General features: G+C 41.8%; 1 protein-coding gene across 2 annotated transcripts in view; it reads left to right on the plus strand.

Annotated features, from left to right (window-relative positions):
* LOC149012086 (transducin family protein / WD-40 repeat family protein) overlaps positions 1-10,990 on the plus strand; it is a 29,016-nt gene extending 18,026 nt beyond the window's left edge. For both annotated transcript variants that reach the window (XM_089157969.1, XM_089157970.1), the window contains exons 6-7: positions 2,778-3,148; positions 9,540-10,990. In XM_089157969.1, coding sequence (XP_089014095.1) covers positions 2,778-3,148; positions 9,540-9,858 — 690 coding nt within the window. In that variant the 3' untranslated portion in view covers positions 9,859-10,990. The remainder of the gene's footprint in view (positions 1-2,777; positions 3,149-9,539) is intronic.
* The last annotated feature ends 4,786 nt before the right edge of the window (positions 10,991-15,776 follow it).

Consider the following 15,776-nt stretch of genomic DNA (forward strand, 5'->3'; position numbering starts at 1 on the left):
TTCCTCTCAATTCCTCCCTATTTATTACTCCTCAACTAACACTAATGCTCTATCTCTCTCCTCCACATGGTGTCATCCTAGGGCTCTAACACTATCGGCCCCTTGAAATTCACCTTGTCCTCAAGGTGAAGGAAAATTAGAAGCTTAGTCTTCACATGATTGCTGCACAACCATGCCAATTTTGTATCCTCACCTTATCCGCCCCTTGAAATTCACCTTGTCCTCAAGATGAAGGAAAATTAAAAGCTTAGTCTTCACATGATTGCTGCACAACCATGCCAATTTTGTATCCTCACAATCACACTCGCGGGACCACATCTCCTCCTTGAGCTTCTCCATGTTAAAGTGAGGTAGAATATTCGGATTAGAGTTGCTTGGTGAGCCATGATTACTATATCCTAGGGCTTTAAAGTAAAAGACACCAAAACTTCAAACACAGGCTATGCCTTTAACTCCCATTGGATAGAAGCAAGTATGGTGCGAGAAAAAGAAAGGCCATCTCCTTAAATATCTTCATCCCCATGCGCGGAGATGGAGTTTCCAATTGCTTTACCTTTGACCATCTGAAAGCACCGTAGACAATAAGAGCCCTTCCGACTTGTAGAAATTGGATGCAAGCAATATAGTGCCCCAACAGGATATGTGCGTTTGCAGTCGCTTCTTGTTGAAGATCTGCATCCCTTTTTTGTGGATTCTTACCCTGCACAAGCCTAAAACCTCATCCTTGTCCTTGGGTTTTCTGGTCCCCTAAAAGTTTTATAGGTTGGAGCTTCATCATGGTTTGTGTCAAATTGGATATCTTCAGCAGCATGAAGAGTTGTTTCACATGAGCTGTCCCATCGATCGACTGATACCAAGTTGATATCCCCACCTTTGATATGTGAATTGCACCAATGAGCAGGAATTTTTTTTGAAACAAAGGCGCTAGTGCCGGAAAAACCCCCGGGATCAACTTCGGTTGCAAGGTGCAACACCATCACTGTTGGAAGCGAGGCTTCCACCTTCGCTGGAATAGAAACCATTGCCTCCACCCTTGCTGTCAGTCTCTGGTGACTTAGATTCATTGATCTTGCAGGTCACTGGGTTGCGGTCGAAGCTCTTGCGTGAATGTGGGAGGTAGAAGAGACCATCGGTTCAATTGATCCGAGGTTGGCTGGGTTCCCTGGGTCGAACTAACTGTCGGGTTGATGGGCAGTCCATTAGTGGGGTTATTATGGTGCTGGGCTGGAATTTGAAATAAAAGAATGGGTTGGGCCTCTGCTTGAGTTCTTCCTAGGCCTCCAGAGATTTGCTGTGTAACTTCTTTTTTTTTTTTTAAATTTTTTAAAGCCCTTTTATGGGCTGGGCTCTCCCTTTTGTTTTTCTGGGCCCAATGTTTCATTGGATTTATTGCTGGCCAGGCCCACATCCTTGGTTAAGTTTGTTAGGCCAATTGCTTAAGCCGGGCCAGGGGTCCAACTGCTACCTGGTCCACCCCTTTCTTCTTCTTCTCTACTCCTGCTATCCCAGCCCTAACCGTTTCACCTCTTCCTTCTGCCGACTCTGTTATCACCAGTATTCTTCAATGATGGACACTCCCTCAAACTCCTCTTCTTTGCTTTCGCCCTCTACCAAGGGGGTTTCACCAGAGCTCTTGCCCTCCAGTCGACCCTCTCTTCGATCCAGCAAAGCTTCGGCAACTCATTTGCGTTGTCCTCCATAGTCTCTTCCACCGCCCCAAAACTCGAGTATGCCATCTCTTAGAGTCTGCGGATGTTGAGATAATGGGGAATATATTTCCCTATTTTGTTTTCACCCAATTGATTTCAAAGGGTTCAAGGATCCCTTTCATTATTAGGCTCTTAGACTCATCTGCCCCAACCTTGCTTTCGTCCCTGCCAGTATTCTTCAGCAAAATCATGTTTGAGAGCATCTCTGAAGCTTGACCAGTTGAGGTTCGACTAATTTTTCCGGTAAAACCAATCCAGAACATCCCCTTCCAAGCATTGGAGTGCCACCCCTAACTTGTGCTCATTCTCAATCTGCTGTTCCCAACAGAAGATCATAACTTCGAGAAACCATTGCTGCACTTCTCCTTTGCTGGAAAACATGGATTATCCAGATTGCATATCCCTTCTCATGGATCAAAACATGCTTTGATACCAGTTGGTAAGAACCTCTAAATCTGATATCAAAATTAAAACTGAAACCAAGAAATCAAGAAGACTGTCTGGTTTTAATGGTGCCAGTCACCCCCACAGCACTCAATGCTGCCCCTCAGCCATAGGCCGCCCAAAAACCGCTTTTACATACATTCAATACTCTCTCATCTCAATTTCCCCCTATATATTACCACTCAACTACACTAATGCACACTCTCTCCTCCACATGGCGTCCTCCTAGGGCCCTAACAGAACCCACTGAATTGAATTAAGCTAAAACAATTTATTAATAAATTATGTTCTAAGAATAGCAATCCCGTATGCAGCCTCAATACCCATAGTTTACTTTTAAAACTCCTGGGATTAAAGACTTAACCTGTATAGAACCCAATTAAAGGCATATTTCCATAAATATAAGCCTTACTAGATGATAGAACTGCATTGGCAGAGCTCAGTGTATGTGTGCTTTAACTCCTAGTAGGTATGGGAAAAATATGTTTCGTTTTGTCCACAAGCTTTATGTCATTGGTGATCTGCTTACATATCACAAATGCTTTATGCAAATACATGTGTTTTATGTTCCAAGTAATGATTTTAGAGCATATTTTCTCTGACTGTAATTTCTTGAATGAACAGAGGAAGAGAGTAAAGTTCTTAGAAGAGAAGCCTCATCATAAAGGCATTATCAACAGTATACTTTTCATGCCCTGGGTTGATGTCTGTTTCACCACGGGTGGGAGTGATCATGCTGTGATACTGTGGAGTGAGAAAGATGGTGAACAATTATGGAAACCAAAGTTGTTGCACCGGAATATTCATTCTTCTGCTGTCATGGGAGTTGCTGGGATGCATCAAAAGCATATTGTGTTGTCTACAGGTGCGGACAAAAGAATTGTTGGATATGATTTGCTGAGTGGACGAGCTGATTTCAAGAACCAAATAGAAAGTAAATGCATGAGCGTGCTGCCAAATCCGGCTGACTTCAACCTTTATATGGTGCAGACAGGGTGAGTAATAGCATTTGAAGTCAAGGTGCACGCAGTGTGTTAAGTTCCCAGATAACATAACCACAGAGCGTCCTCACAGCAGCATACAGAGTCTTAGTTCCAAGTTTCACTACTCTCACATTCCACAATGGAGCAATAACAAGTAGAAACTCAAGGAAAACTTAATTAATCTCCAGTAAAGTGGAACAACCATTACAGACTAAGTTCTGCAAAGAGACCCCAATAGAACTCCATTAATTCATTGATAATACCCTCACCTACAGCCTGCCCGTGAGCACTCTGCTGATCTCTTCTCACCCTGCAAGTCTTCCTTGCAACAACCTTTTACCAAAAATCTCTCCTCTTCTCTTTCCTACCCTTCCTAAAATAAATCTCCTTGCTGACGAACTCTGCCTTCTCTTTACTCCTATCGGTCCAGCTATTCCCACATTTTCTGTCTCCATTCAGGTCTGCCCCCCTTTGCATGGTTTGCCTGGGTGTGGCTGCTCCCCTATCAGAAAGTGCCACCTGTTGCCATAACTTTTTGGCTAGGATGCTGATGTCCAAGTGATCCCCTGCTTCCTCTCCTACACTTGCGAGTATACACCTGTGATACTAGGGGCCAACTGCTGGCAGCACGTTGCGTTAATAAGTTTGCGATTTCGTTCCTGAGTATCTCTTTTACTATTCATATTACGAATGCCCTTTTTCATATTAGGCTATTACTTGACTCCGGATCATACACAGCTGACCCATATTATGTTGGATTGCCTAGGTTTTCAGTTTCTCATATACTTCTGCAGGAACAAAGGCAAACACCAGGGCACTTAGTGGTCACTATTTCTTAAAGCAATCCCTTTTACACTTAGTTCAGGCCATCTCATGAATAGTTGAGCAAGTTAGTCCGTTCTTCAAGCTGTTATAATTCTGACATTGCATAGAGGGTTTATTCTTTAACATCTTTTTTAAGATTCCTAATTGCTAAGTAACTTTGGTTAGACAACCGTCTTGGTTTGTTGGATCTTTGTCTTATATTGCCTCAGACCCTCCGCTGCTCTACTGTCCATCACTCAGATGGTACCATATGTGCAAAATATAAATCCAATGGTCAATGAGTTTGCACATGGTTTTGCAGGTCTATTTTTTAGAGACCATTGGATTTTTTGCCCCGGCACACAAGGCACCATTTTAGTGATGGGCAGCAAGGATCAAATCCTGCTTAGCAAAGCGAATGAATGGATACTTTGGGCGGGACCTCTCGGTGATAATATAGGCACTCCTGCTGCTGAGATGGTAACTGTGGGGGAGAGAGAGAGAGAGAGTGAAGTGTGAAGTTTTGTGATTAGAGAGATTCTGATCTAGGCTGGATCAAATCCTGCTTAGCAAAGCGAATGAATGGTATACTTTTTGGTCGGTGACTCTCTCTGGTTGATTAATATTATGGCTACTCCTTTTGCTGCTGAGATGGTATACTGTTGTGTGAGAGAGAGAGAGAGAGAGTGAAGTGTGAAGTTTTGTGATTAGAGAGATTCTGATCTAGGCTGTTGGTGAGCAATAAAAAGGTCATGACTCCACTTCCTATGCTTTGTTTTCCTTTTCAAGTAAATGCTGTTTTGTCTGTTATTTATCAAGCTTAATGGAATCTGTATTGAGTGAAATTTTGGTTGGAATAATATCTATTTAGGTTCCTTAGCGTATGCTTTTTGTTGATGATATTGTGTTGATAGATTAAACACAAGTAGGGATTATTACCGAGTTCGAATTATGGAGAGCAACTTTGGAATCAATAGGCTTTAAACTAAGTAGAATGAAGATGGATTATCTAGTTTGGAACTTTGGTCATGATCGAGCGGATGATGAGGTGGTGAAACATGATGATAAGGAGATTCCTCAAAGCGATTATTTTAAGTACCTTCTCTCGGGTGAATGAAGTGGAGAGGTGCACGGGGGTCTTGTGTGATTGACGTAGCCTTTAAACCTCAAAGGAAGACTGTCGTACTACAAGCTATGGTGTACGGTACAAAGTCTTGGGCTGTTACGAAATAGATTAGATAACTCTGTAGTAGAAATGAGGATGCTAAGATGGATGAGTGGCAAAACTAGGAAGGATAGAATAAGAATGATCATATTATAGAGCTGCTCATCGAGTAGCTCTAGTAAATGATAAGCTGCAAGAAAGTCATTTGAAGTGGCACGGTCACGTTCAACGGAGGCATGTAAATGTGCCTGTATAGAGAAGTGATTTAATCCAGATTGAAAGGAATTAAAGGAGCAGACCTAATATAACCTTAGGATAAGTGGTGAGAAAGGATATGCATAGCTTAGGCCTTGTATGGCCACAAACATAGCTGATTGGAAGGCAATAATCCATGTAGCAGAACTCATTTAGTGGGGACAAGGCTTCTTCTTCTTCTTGTTATTTTTGTTGTAGGTTGTTGTTTAAGTGCCATGTTATTGAGGATCAACTTAGAGAAGTTCTTCTTCATCACTTACCTAGTTGTGTAAACTACAATCGAATCTATGGAAGCATTGGTTTATACATTCCTCTTAGTGTTGACTCCAAGGATACTTTTTTTTCCCATCTTTTGTCGAGAACCGCCTAAAGTTACGACTACAAAATGAAGTGATTTTTGATTATCACAGTTGAAGCAAAAAGCCCTCCAATTTTTTTTTTTTTGGGGGGGGGGGGGGAGGGGATCACTTGTTAATTACGCTCAAACTTTCTTTCCTTGAAAATTTCTATGGTTGGTTTTGAGGGCGAAGGGACTAAATTGGGTCCAGAAATTTCTAGGAAACCACATTTTAGCCCCTCCAAAACTTAGTGGTCCCTAAGATTATAAAAATATACCCCAGTTTAGGGACCTCAAATGTAGTGGATCCATAGGACACCATATTTTAGGCGCTTTAAACATAGTGAATCCCTCAAATTTTTAACCAATACACGAAAATGTTAGTTTGACTTGGTACTTTTTGTTGGTTGTGGATATGGGCTATTCCACATTACATTTAGTACCAAAACACATATAGTTCAAGTAAAAGTCAAATCAACTTGAACACACACACACACACACACACACACACACATATATATATATATATATATATATAGATATAACGAATAGACATCTAACTGTAATAACCAGCAGTCATGATTTAACAACATAACCTTATCCCAACTAAATGGGATTGGCTGGATGTAAGTTTGGGCTCAAAATTCTGACCATAATGATGGGTTTGGGTTGGCTTATGGTGGCCCTGATTATGGTCAGGGTTGGTTCAAGGTCGAGTGTTTGACTAGGGTTGGCCAGGCCCTACCTTATAATTTATTGTTGGTAAAAGTAGGGCTACAATATGGAATTGTGCATTGTTTTATTTTTTTATTTTTGTGGTTAAGAGCAAAATCAGATCAAGGTTAGGGTTAAGGGTGTAACTTGGCTTAGCCCAACCCGACCTTGCCTTATAGGGTTAGGATCCAGGTTAAGGCAGGCTTGGGTTTTGGAAGGCTGGCCCAACCTGACCTTGTTGCCGCCATAGCCAGATGAATCCTTGCTCTCCAATGAGCACTATTCAAAGCCATACTTGATTTGAGGCCTAAGCAATCATGTCTGTAGGAAAGCATTCCAAGATTGCCATTGATTATGGCCATGCCATCTCAAACAACTTTTTCTTTTAAAGCTTATGATGTACCACAGCCCAATGTGGCTCTAATCTGTTCATTCATTGTTTGATCTCCCTTAGTTTGCCGCACGTCTAAATCAATGTGAACTTCTCTGACATGGTTAGTTTTATACTACAATGGTCCTTTACTGCCATACATTCTGCGGCATACATCATGGCTGGTCAATTCACGTTCCCAAAATATTACTTTCCTTTTTTTTTTCTTCTTTTCCCCGGGTTTGGTAGAATACAACTTTCCTTCAAGCTTTAACGGGATACACTAATCACATAGCATTCTAGACACACCTTTTCATTCTATGCATCCTACTTTGATTCCCCAAGCAGCAGTGACAACATCTGTATAAACTTTATTCATTATCGAGTGTAGATACCTAAAATAATCGCTTTATGCGATTCTCTTTTCATTGATATTTACCATATTGTTAACCATCCTTGCTAAATACACCATGTACACCGTCTTTGTTCAACTTTCGTCTCATGCACCTAAACAGTATCATCATTAGAAAACATACTTCAAGGAACCTCATCTTATATGCCATAACATTACTGGTTAAGTCATCCATGACATCAACAAAAATGAGCTTAAGGCTGATTCTTTTTATGATCCAATTGTAATTGGATTCATTACCTTGGCACACTAATGTAGGACTAGCTTGGACCAACTCAAACCCAACCGGCTTCTAGAGCAAGATGAACCATGTGCAATTTGAGTCATGGTTCTAGTGTGATTTTAGGAATATATGGTTTTGGGAATTTATGTCTCTGCTTGTTTTCCTTTGTTTATTTTTTGAAGTTAGATCCATAGGATATCTAGTTTCTAATTCTATTGAGTTTCCATATTTGAATTAGACCCCTAGTAATAGTCAAGTCTTTTTTTCAGTAAGTCTTCAGTTTTCTGTATAAAATCATGTTATCTCTTTACGGTTTTGAGAGCATGTGTGGTTGTGTGTGTGTATGTGCACTTTTATTTCCTCTCCCACTCTCTTATTTGATTTCCCCTTTCTCTTCTTCCTGTCTTTCTAGTTCTCCCCCTGTGAAGGCCCCACCATAGCTGACCCTCTTCTCAGGTCTGCTATAGCCCCCCCTTTTTTTCTTCTTCTTTTCCTTCTTCAGTTCTTGTGCTTGATACTTCACCATCGTACTCATCTATAATTGTGGTCGCTGACATCATTGGAATCCATCCCAAATCTTTCCTCAGCCTATGCACATCATCCTAGGAAATCTATAGAGGTCATATCATTATCAAGAATCCCTAATCAGCGATTTCTTGGGTTGACATTCCAGAACTAATTTTTGACAACCTGATCACTGCTCAATTTAACAATTCTTGTCACCCCCATCCAAAGATCCCTCATTCCATCTGGGATGCATATCAAACCATTCATCCTAGAGCCTAGATCCAGCCAATTTCTTGTACTTCAGAATTCCCCCAAGAAACCCTAATGTATAGCCCAGATCTAGCCCATCTAACTGGTAGAACCCTTCTTGATTGGGGCTGCATGTTCCTTATGCCTGCCCCATTGATATAAGCTACAGCCTGACAACCCTTTTCTTGAGCACCTAAGACAACCTCAACACCCTAACTTTTTCAAGAAACCAACTTTTAACCATCTGATTTGTTTCAAATGTCAAACAACCCAGTCCCTACACATCCCCTCTGTCTGAGGTCCCAACCCTTTTTAGGGATACCTCAAGAGAAATGCCTTCACATTCATAAGTCGATTTTCTTAACCTTTTTCCTCCCAAATCGAGGAGGTTATTTGAGAAATCTTGGCTATTGGTCCTTAGTGCTATTGAGGCTATATCACATGTTTATCTGAAACTCTTCTCTTCTGAGGCTATATCACATGTTTATCTGAAACCCTTCTCTTCTCTAATATAAAATGCATACCCTGTGCATGAGGCTCCCACTACTACGGGGTTTGGGGGAGGGTCATAATGCATGCAGCTTTACCACTGCTTTTCATAGAGAGCTTGTTTCTAGACTTGAACTGATGACTCTTGGTCATAATGGTGCTACCTTATGGTTGCAACAGTGTCCGCCCTCTAAGACTCCGTTTTCTAGGTGATGAAAACCATATGAAGATACTTCTTGCCCTTGCTACCTTGTCAATATAGTTTCCCAAAATTAGGAAGAAAAAAAGGGGGGGGGGGTGTTGAATATGTAACTTCATTTGGTAGAGGCTGCAGGAGTACATTTTTCAGCTCTACATGAAGTCCTCATCCTTCATTAGTAAACTTCCACAAAAAAAAAGGAGTACTTGGTGCACAAGGCTCCCACAGTTGGAGAGGTGAATGCAGCCTTGCTGCTGATTTCAGAGAGGTTGTTACCTTTCTCATTGTATGTATTTCCTCTAGCATGGTGAATATCTTAGCTTTGCTTTTGATTTTTGTTTTTCTTGTAGATAGTCATTTCCCTATCATTTGTGTTTTAGTTTTAAAGATCTTCATACATTTTGCTAGAGCTTCATAGTTCTTCTTCCTTAATAAAGAAATAATTCAAACAGAACCCCACGATTGAACTAGTCATTAGTTTCCTGAAGTAAGTGATCAGGATCTGAATTTTGTGGGATAATCTGCAACTGCAGATTCTCTAAGAAGCCTTGTCTCTTTGATTTTACAGCAGATAGGTTGCACTTCAGTTTCTGATTTATCGTCTTGACGATATTTTAAATGCTAATGAATGCCGACTGGTTCTCTCATCCTGTTGGAATTTTGTCTCTCTTGTATACAGGGCTCCTGAGAAGCAGCTACGACTATTTGATGTTAGGTTACGACAAACCGAGATTCATACATTTGGATGGAAGCAAGAGAGCAGTGAATCACAGTCAGCACTCATAAATCAGGCATGGTCTCCTGATGGTTTATACATAACTTCTGGCTCTGCTGACCCCATGATCCACATATTTGATATCAGGTATAATTCTCACAGGCCCTCTCAGTCGGTGAAAGCTCACCAGAAACGTGTTTTTAAAGCTGTATGGCATCAGTCCATCCCACTTCTTATTTCTATATCTTCTGATCTGAACATTGGGTTACACAAGATTGTGTAATTGCTTTATCATCTGCAACAGTTTAGATCCATCTTTTTTACGGTGAGGTTACATGTTTCCTTTGCCATGATGATTTCTATGCAAAGAAAACAGTGCTGTTTTTGTTTTTTGGTAACCTTCAATACAGTGTCTTTTATCCTTAATAAGCAGAGCCATGTTGAATGTTCATAGTTTATTGAGGTAGTCAGCGAAAAAAGTTGAGCAATTATATTTTGAAATAGGTCCTTCCATTAGCATCCTCCCCGACAATAAGGGGGAGGTCTTCTGGTAAGGAACCTAGATGTAAAAAGCTTTCAGTTACAGAGTCGTAATCCCACTAGGAAGTCATTGCACACATTGAGTTTTCTCACCGCATGATGAAAGCTGTATTGGCAAAGTTGTGTTGCAGAATCTCTAATGTCACATACAATATCTGTCATGTACCGAGGTAAATTACTTTGACCCAGGATCATAGTAATAGCTCCCATTGAATCCGATCTGATTTGGACCATCGACATGGAATTTTCCAAAGCCGCAGTTAATCCTTTATAAATGGCCGTGAGTTCCATGCAAGTAATGTTTGACTCACAATGGCCACTCGATAATGCATACTTCACTTCACCACCCTCGATCTAAGCAATAGCACCATAACTACCCAATACCTCTTTAATAGAGCCATCACAGTTGAGGGGCTATCCAACTGGCCGGCGGTTTATTCCACTTCAACGCTCGACGGGTAGGAAGGTAAAAAGAGGATATAATGTTCCACCGATGAAATAGAACCCGATTCTCATCAGTATTAGTATTAGAAAATCTCAAACGAGCACCTTGTACAACACGATGCAGCACGGTTTAATAGGTCTTTAAATTACCCAGAAAAATTTGCTGATTTCTCTCCTTCCAGATCCGGTAGATCATCGCGCAAAAGTTGAATGAGAGGCATTATTACAAAGCAAGTAGGTTTGGCTGCAAATACAGACATCAGTGGCAAAATGTGCACACGGAGGGCATCCACTGGAGTTAAAATGTGCCTATTATCTCAGGGAGGCACAGGCGGGTGCTATTGCTTTTGTTCTCTCACGCGAAATTTGTCCCCAGCTATTGCAGATTATTTTTCACGAATTATTAACTTTTTATTTTGTTATTTTTTCTAAAAAGAAGAGGCCTTATCCAGTGCATGAGAGCCCTGCCTTTGCAATTCTTGCTCGTCATGAATTGACATGAATGTAAGAAAAGGAAAACTTTAATCAATCACTACTGAGAAAGTGCTCCGAATAAGGGCTGAGGGGGCTGAATTAAAATATGAGCATTTGCAGCCGTCCTTCATAAATAAATAAAGGATTGTGGTGTTAAACTGTTAGGCGAAGTGAACGACACGGAGGCCGGAGAACTTAATGATAGTTGTAGAGGGTCTCATCGATGACATGGCATAAGAATTAGCGGTGTAAACGGACTGGATCCGGATCGGATAGTGGTAATACCATATCCACATCCATATTCGGACGGATTCGGATAATATCCTATCGGTTCTCGGATGGATTCGATCGGATTCGGATGATAATCGGATAAGAATTTTCTTAAGTAGATTCTTCTAAATGGGCATGAATATAGATTGAATACAAGTTTTCGACTAGCTGTTTACATCTTTACCATTTTATTTGTGAGGACTATGTTTGAAATTTAAGAATTTAGCATCTGAGGTATCTATTTTAGTAGAAAATCTAGAAAAATAATCACATATCACAGGTAAAAAATTTATAAAAATAAGAAAAAAAAATATAAATAAGTAACTTAATCGGATAATTTTATCGGACTGATAATAATCGATAAGAAAGGGGGATACCATATTTGCATCCTATTAGTAATCGGACGGATTCGGATACCCTTAAACGGATGAAGTTCTTCAGTATTATCACAATAGCTGACCCTGTGGTACTTGAAAGAAAAAAAAAAAAAAAAAACCCTATGGTACTTGAGGTATACCGTGATTTGTTTTCATGCTTGGGCATAAAAATTGCAATAATAATTTTGGCATTGAATGTGCATTTGTGCCCTCCGTTACATGGTTTATGTTGAGGAAAACCCAGAACAAGAACACTACTTTACTGCATGATACGTGATGCGTCCAAAATCTGCTCAGCCCTTAGATCTCCTTGTGATGACCTGCAAAACGAAAGCGTCAGACGTGGCCCAACCGCGGGGCTCGGGAGTCCACCTCCGAAGGCTAAGTCAGCTGATGAACTTAATCACAAACGGCTCTGCTAGAAGCACAGAGCTAAGGAATGAAGAACTGGGAAAAGTGATCTAGATCGTAAGCCTCTGATAGTTTACGTCTACCAGTGTGTATGTGGATCTGAGTCCTCCTCACCTCGTAGGCAAGTAAGGTTTATATAGAGCGTACCTTCGAATTTCCTTCATTGGATGCACTCGAACCTTCTTGGAGTAGTCGTTGGATATTAACAGTGAGATCCGTTGAGCGATAGACTTCTACTAGTTTGAACTAGTAGAGGACTCTTGAGATAACCTCCAGGTTATTTGATGATTATCCCTTCAATGATGATAAGTGATAGCCGCCAATTTGTGCTTGCCGTCATTAGGGTAATTAGCCTAATCCATAAGTCGGATTAGGCGTGCTTGTAGCTGATTTAGTTTTCTTCCTCAACAAGCTATCTTCTGGATCCGGTTCGCTCGGAAGCGAGTCGATTCCCTCCGTCTCGATCGGGGTCGAGGGTTAAACCGAGTATGAACCCGGTTCGATCATATTTTCTCCGTATCACGAGCCCCCCAAACCAAGCGTTCGGTCGATCCCGAGGGCTTGGTTTTTAATTGGGTTCTTTGTCAGGCAATAGTCTCTGCGTATCCCATTAAATGTCATATCACATTTAATGCGGTGGTCACTTTTCCTCGAGCGTTGTGAGGGCAATGCCACGCTTCTCTTTGTAGTCGTTCTATCGTGGCTCACGTAAACCAAGCGACGGTTTCCTAACGCCTGTTTTGAATTCGTGAGTTCAAACTTTCAAAACGTCTTCTAATCTCGACCGTTAATGCTGAATCAATCTCGATCGTTCAGATCCCCGAACACTCGTGCGGGTGTTTTAAAAGCAGTTCGTTGTCTTCCTAGATTTCATTCTTCTTGTCTGGAATTTGAACCTTTGTCGTCTGCTTCGCGCCTTCTCGCTTTCGAGCCTTTGCTTCCTGAATCAGTAAGTTTACTGATCCTTTTGCAAAGTTTAAACTTCCTGTCTCCAAGTCTTTTTTTGTACCTTACTGAAACTAGTAATGACGGATAATTGGGTTTCTCTGGTACCCAGTGTCAGTAATACTAGTGGTAATGAAGCTTTTGCTTCCCTTCCTTCCGAGCAGTCGGATAGTGATAACAAAACCCTAACTGTCCTCTGGCGCGAATTTGCTTAAGTTTCCCAAAAAAGTTTAGGGAGAAAAGCCGAAACTTCCTCCGCCCTTCCTGAGTCTGGATCTTCCAAGACTCCTAGGGTGACTGTCGAGTCTTCTAGGCAGCCAAAACAAACCTCCAAGTCTAATGGCGGACCTGGCTCTGTTCCTTCCGCTTACAGGGAGGAAACCCTCCTTTCGGCAATCCAGGATTTTGATTTTCCTTCTTCTTATCATATTAGGGCTCCCCATTCTGATGAGAGGGTTGATTCGACCATTCCGGGTGAGTTTTCCCTGTACATAGATGCACTGGAAAGCGGGGTTCGCTTTCCTTTTTTCAATCCTTTGTTTTCAGCCATTCTGAATCAGTGGGACATTTGCCTTGGAATGCTTCTTCCCAATAGCTGGCGTCTCATTGTCGGCTTCTTGGGTTTGTGTTTTGAACTTGGCGTTACGCCATCTCTTTCTCTTTTTGTGCACTTTCATATTCTTTCTATCTCCCATCCTCCCGGCTGGGTTTTTCTCTCCAAACGCAATAAGGCTGAACTTGATTGGAGGGGCAGCATTCTTGCCAAAGGAACTTGCCCTTCCAACCACAAAAGATGGCACGAACGATACTTTTTCTGTCGAGCGCCTCAATCAGATCTCAACTTCCCGACCTTCTGGAAACAATGTACTTCCTATTCTGAAAGTAACCGGGGCCTTCCCTTATCCAAAGAAGACAAGGCGGCCGTCAGGAAGATCAAATCAATTCCATGGTATCAGGAGATACATGGACTTGAGGTGGAGTATAACTCCATCCTTCAGTACTGGGGCTTGGCTCATTGTGAGCTTCTAACCATCATCCTTCAAATTTACTGAAGTGATATGTCTTTTCATAATTCTGACTCTTGTTCTTCTTTGCAGTGCCTCCAAGAATGAACCCTGAGAACCTGCGGGTGAAGGCCGCTAGGGTTGTTGTGACAGCTGAGCAACGGTCGCCCAGAGCCTTAACTACCGATCAAGAAGCTTCTGTTCCCTCTCCCGACCCTTTTTACAGGGGTATCAGGAACATCAGGCCCGTGGCTGATGCTTCGGGTAAAGGGAAGAAACCGATGGTGGAGAGGTCAAATGTCTCCTCCTCCGCTCGAACCAAAAGGAAGCACGATATAGTTGATGCTTCCTCCCATAAAAAATCCAAAAATTCCGAAGATTGTGAGGAGGTCTTCACCCCTCAGTGGACCTTAAAGCTGACTGATAGGGTGACACAAGACCCTGAGAAAGTTGCAGAATGGAGCTCCCTCAGTCTTATACCTTCTGATCGTCGGGAATTTGAAGCCCTGGATGATGATGCCCTTGTTAGTCAGTCCACAAGGTACCGGTCTTCCTGCTTGTTCATTTTTTCATAATTTCTTATGACTTCTTCTGATAATCTCCTCTTCCCCAGGAATGTTGTGTTGAGCTTTTATCAGCACATGGAAGCATTGAGCCGGGTTGGCCACAATGGCTCCTTGCTGTAGACCTGTGAAGAGAATTTGGCCAAGGCCAATTCTGAGATAGACCGGCTGACGGCAGCTGCCAAGGAGCTGCAGAGAAAACATGACGAGGAAATGAACTCCCTAAAGGAGGCCCTCGACTCTTCAACGGCTCGCGCTGTTGCTGTCGAGCGCAAGGCTAAGAAGCAGAAAGCAGCTGCCACATTGTTTGGTGACAGACTTGAGTTTAAGTGTGCAAAGAAGGAAGAATACTTGAAGTTGGCGATCCCTAGCAAGCCCGAGCATATCAAGCCAGAGCTTCGAAAGGATTGTGTTCGGAAGTACTTGAACAGCGTACCTTTCTCCAAACTGTTGGGTGCATTCAACATCCAAGCTTACCGTTTGGGGCAAAATGATGTCTAGGAAAAAAATTCTTGAATCCAACCCTTCCTTTGATACAACTCCCTTTCGTGAGGTGTGTCACAGAGAGGTCTTCGGGAAGTTAAACATGGATCTCCCTGAGTGGGCTCGGGAAGAGGATGATCCTTTTCCAGCTGACCCAGAATATGAGGAATATCTTGCTGATGAACCGCCACTCCAAGAGGAAAAGTCACAGGCCGAGTCACAGGCTGCTGCTGAAGAGGACTCCGACAACGACAATCCTGAGGAAGGCTCTTCTCAAGATCCTGAGAAAGGCTCTCCTGTGCAGGACTCCTCGGGCAACAATGAGGAAGAAGCTTAGGGAGTTATTTTTTTTTTTTTTTTTGTAAAGACTGATCCTCCTTGTTAATGAATAAATACTTCTTCCATGTTTGCCTTAATACTTCCTCGTCTCCTATCGAAAGTTTGTCTTGAATATCAAAATATAAATGATAAAACTTATCACTTAACTTCACATTCCTCGACGAATGATAATCTTGTAAAGATATCATGAAGAAATGTTTTGGAAAGATGCCTTAGCCTTTATTCTTCCTTACTTCTTCATTTATTGCAAAGTCCACATGTTTCCCTTCGCTACCCTGCAAAGTCCAAACGTTTTCTTGCTTTGGTATACCATTCACTGTTTCCAATGAATTGGTAATACATCCATTATCT

This window comes from Hakea prostrata, chromosome 6 (assembly GCF_041222555.1).
Source record: "Hakea prostrata isolate BN-2017 chromosome 6, UWA_Hpros_2, whole genome shotgun sequence".
Lineage (NCBI taxonomy): Eukaryota > Viridiplantae > Streptophyta > Magnoliopsida > Proteales > Proteaceae > Hakea > Hakea prostrata.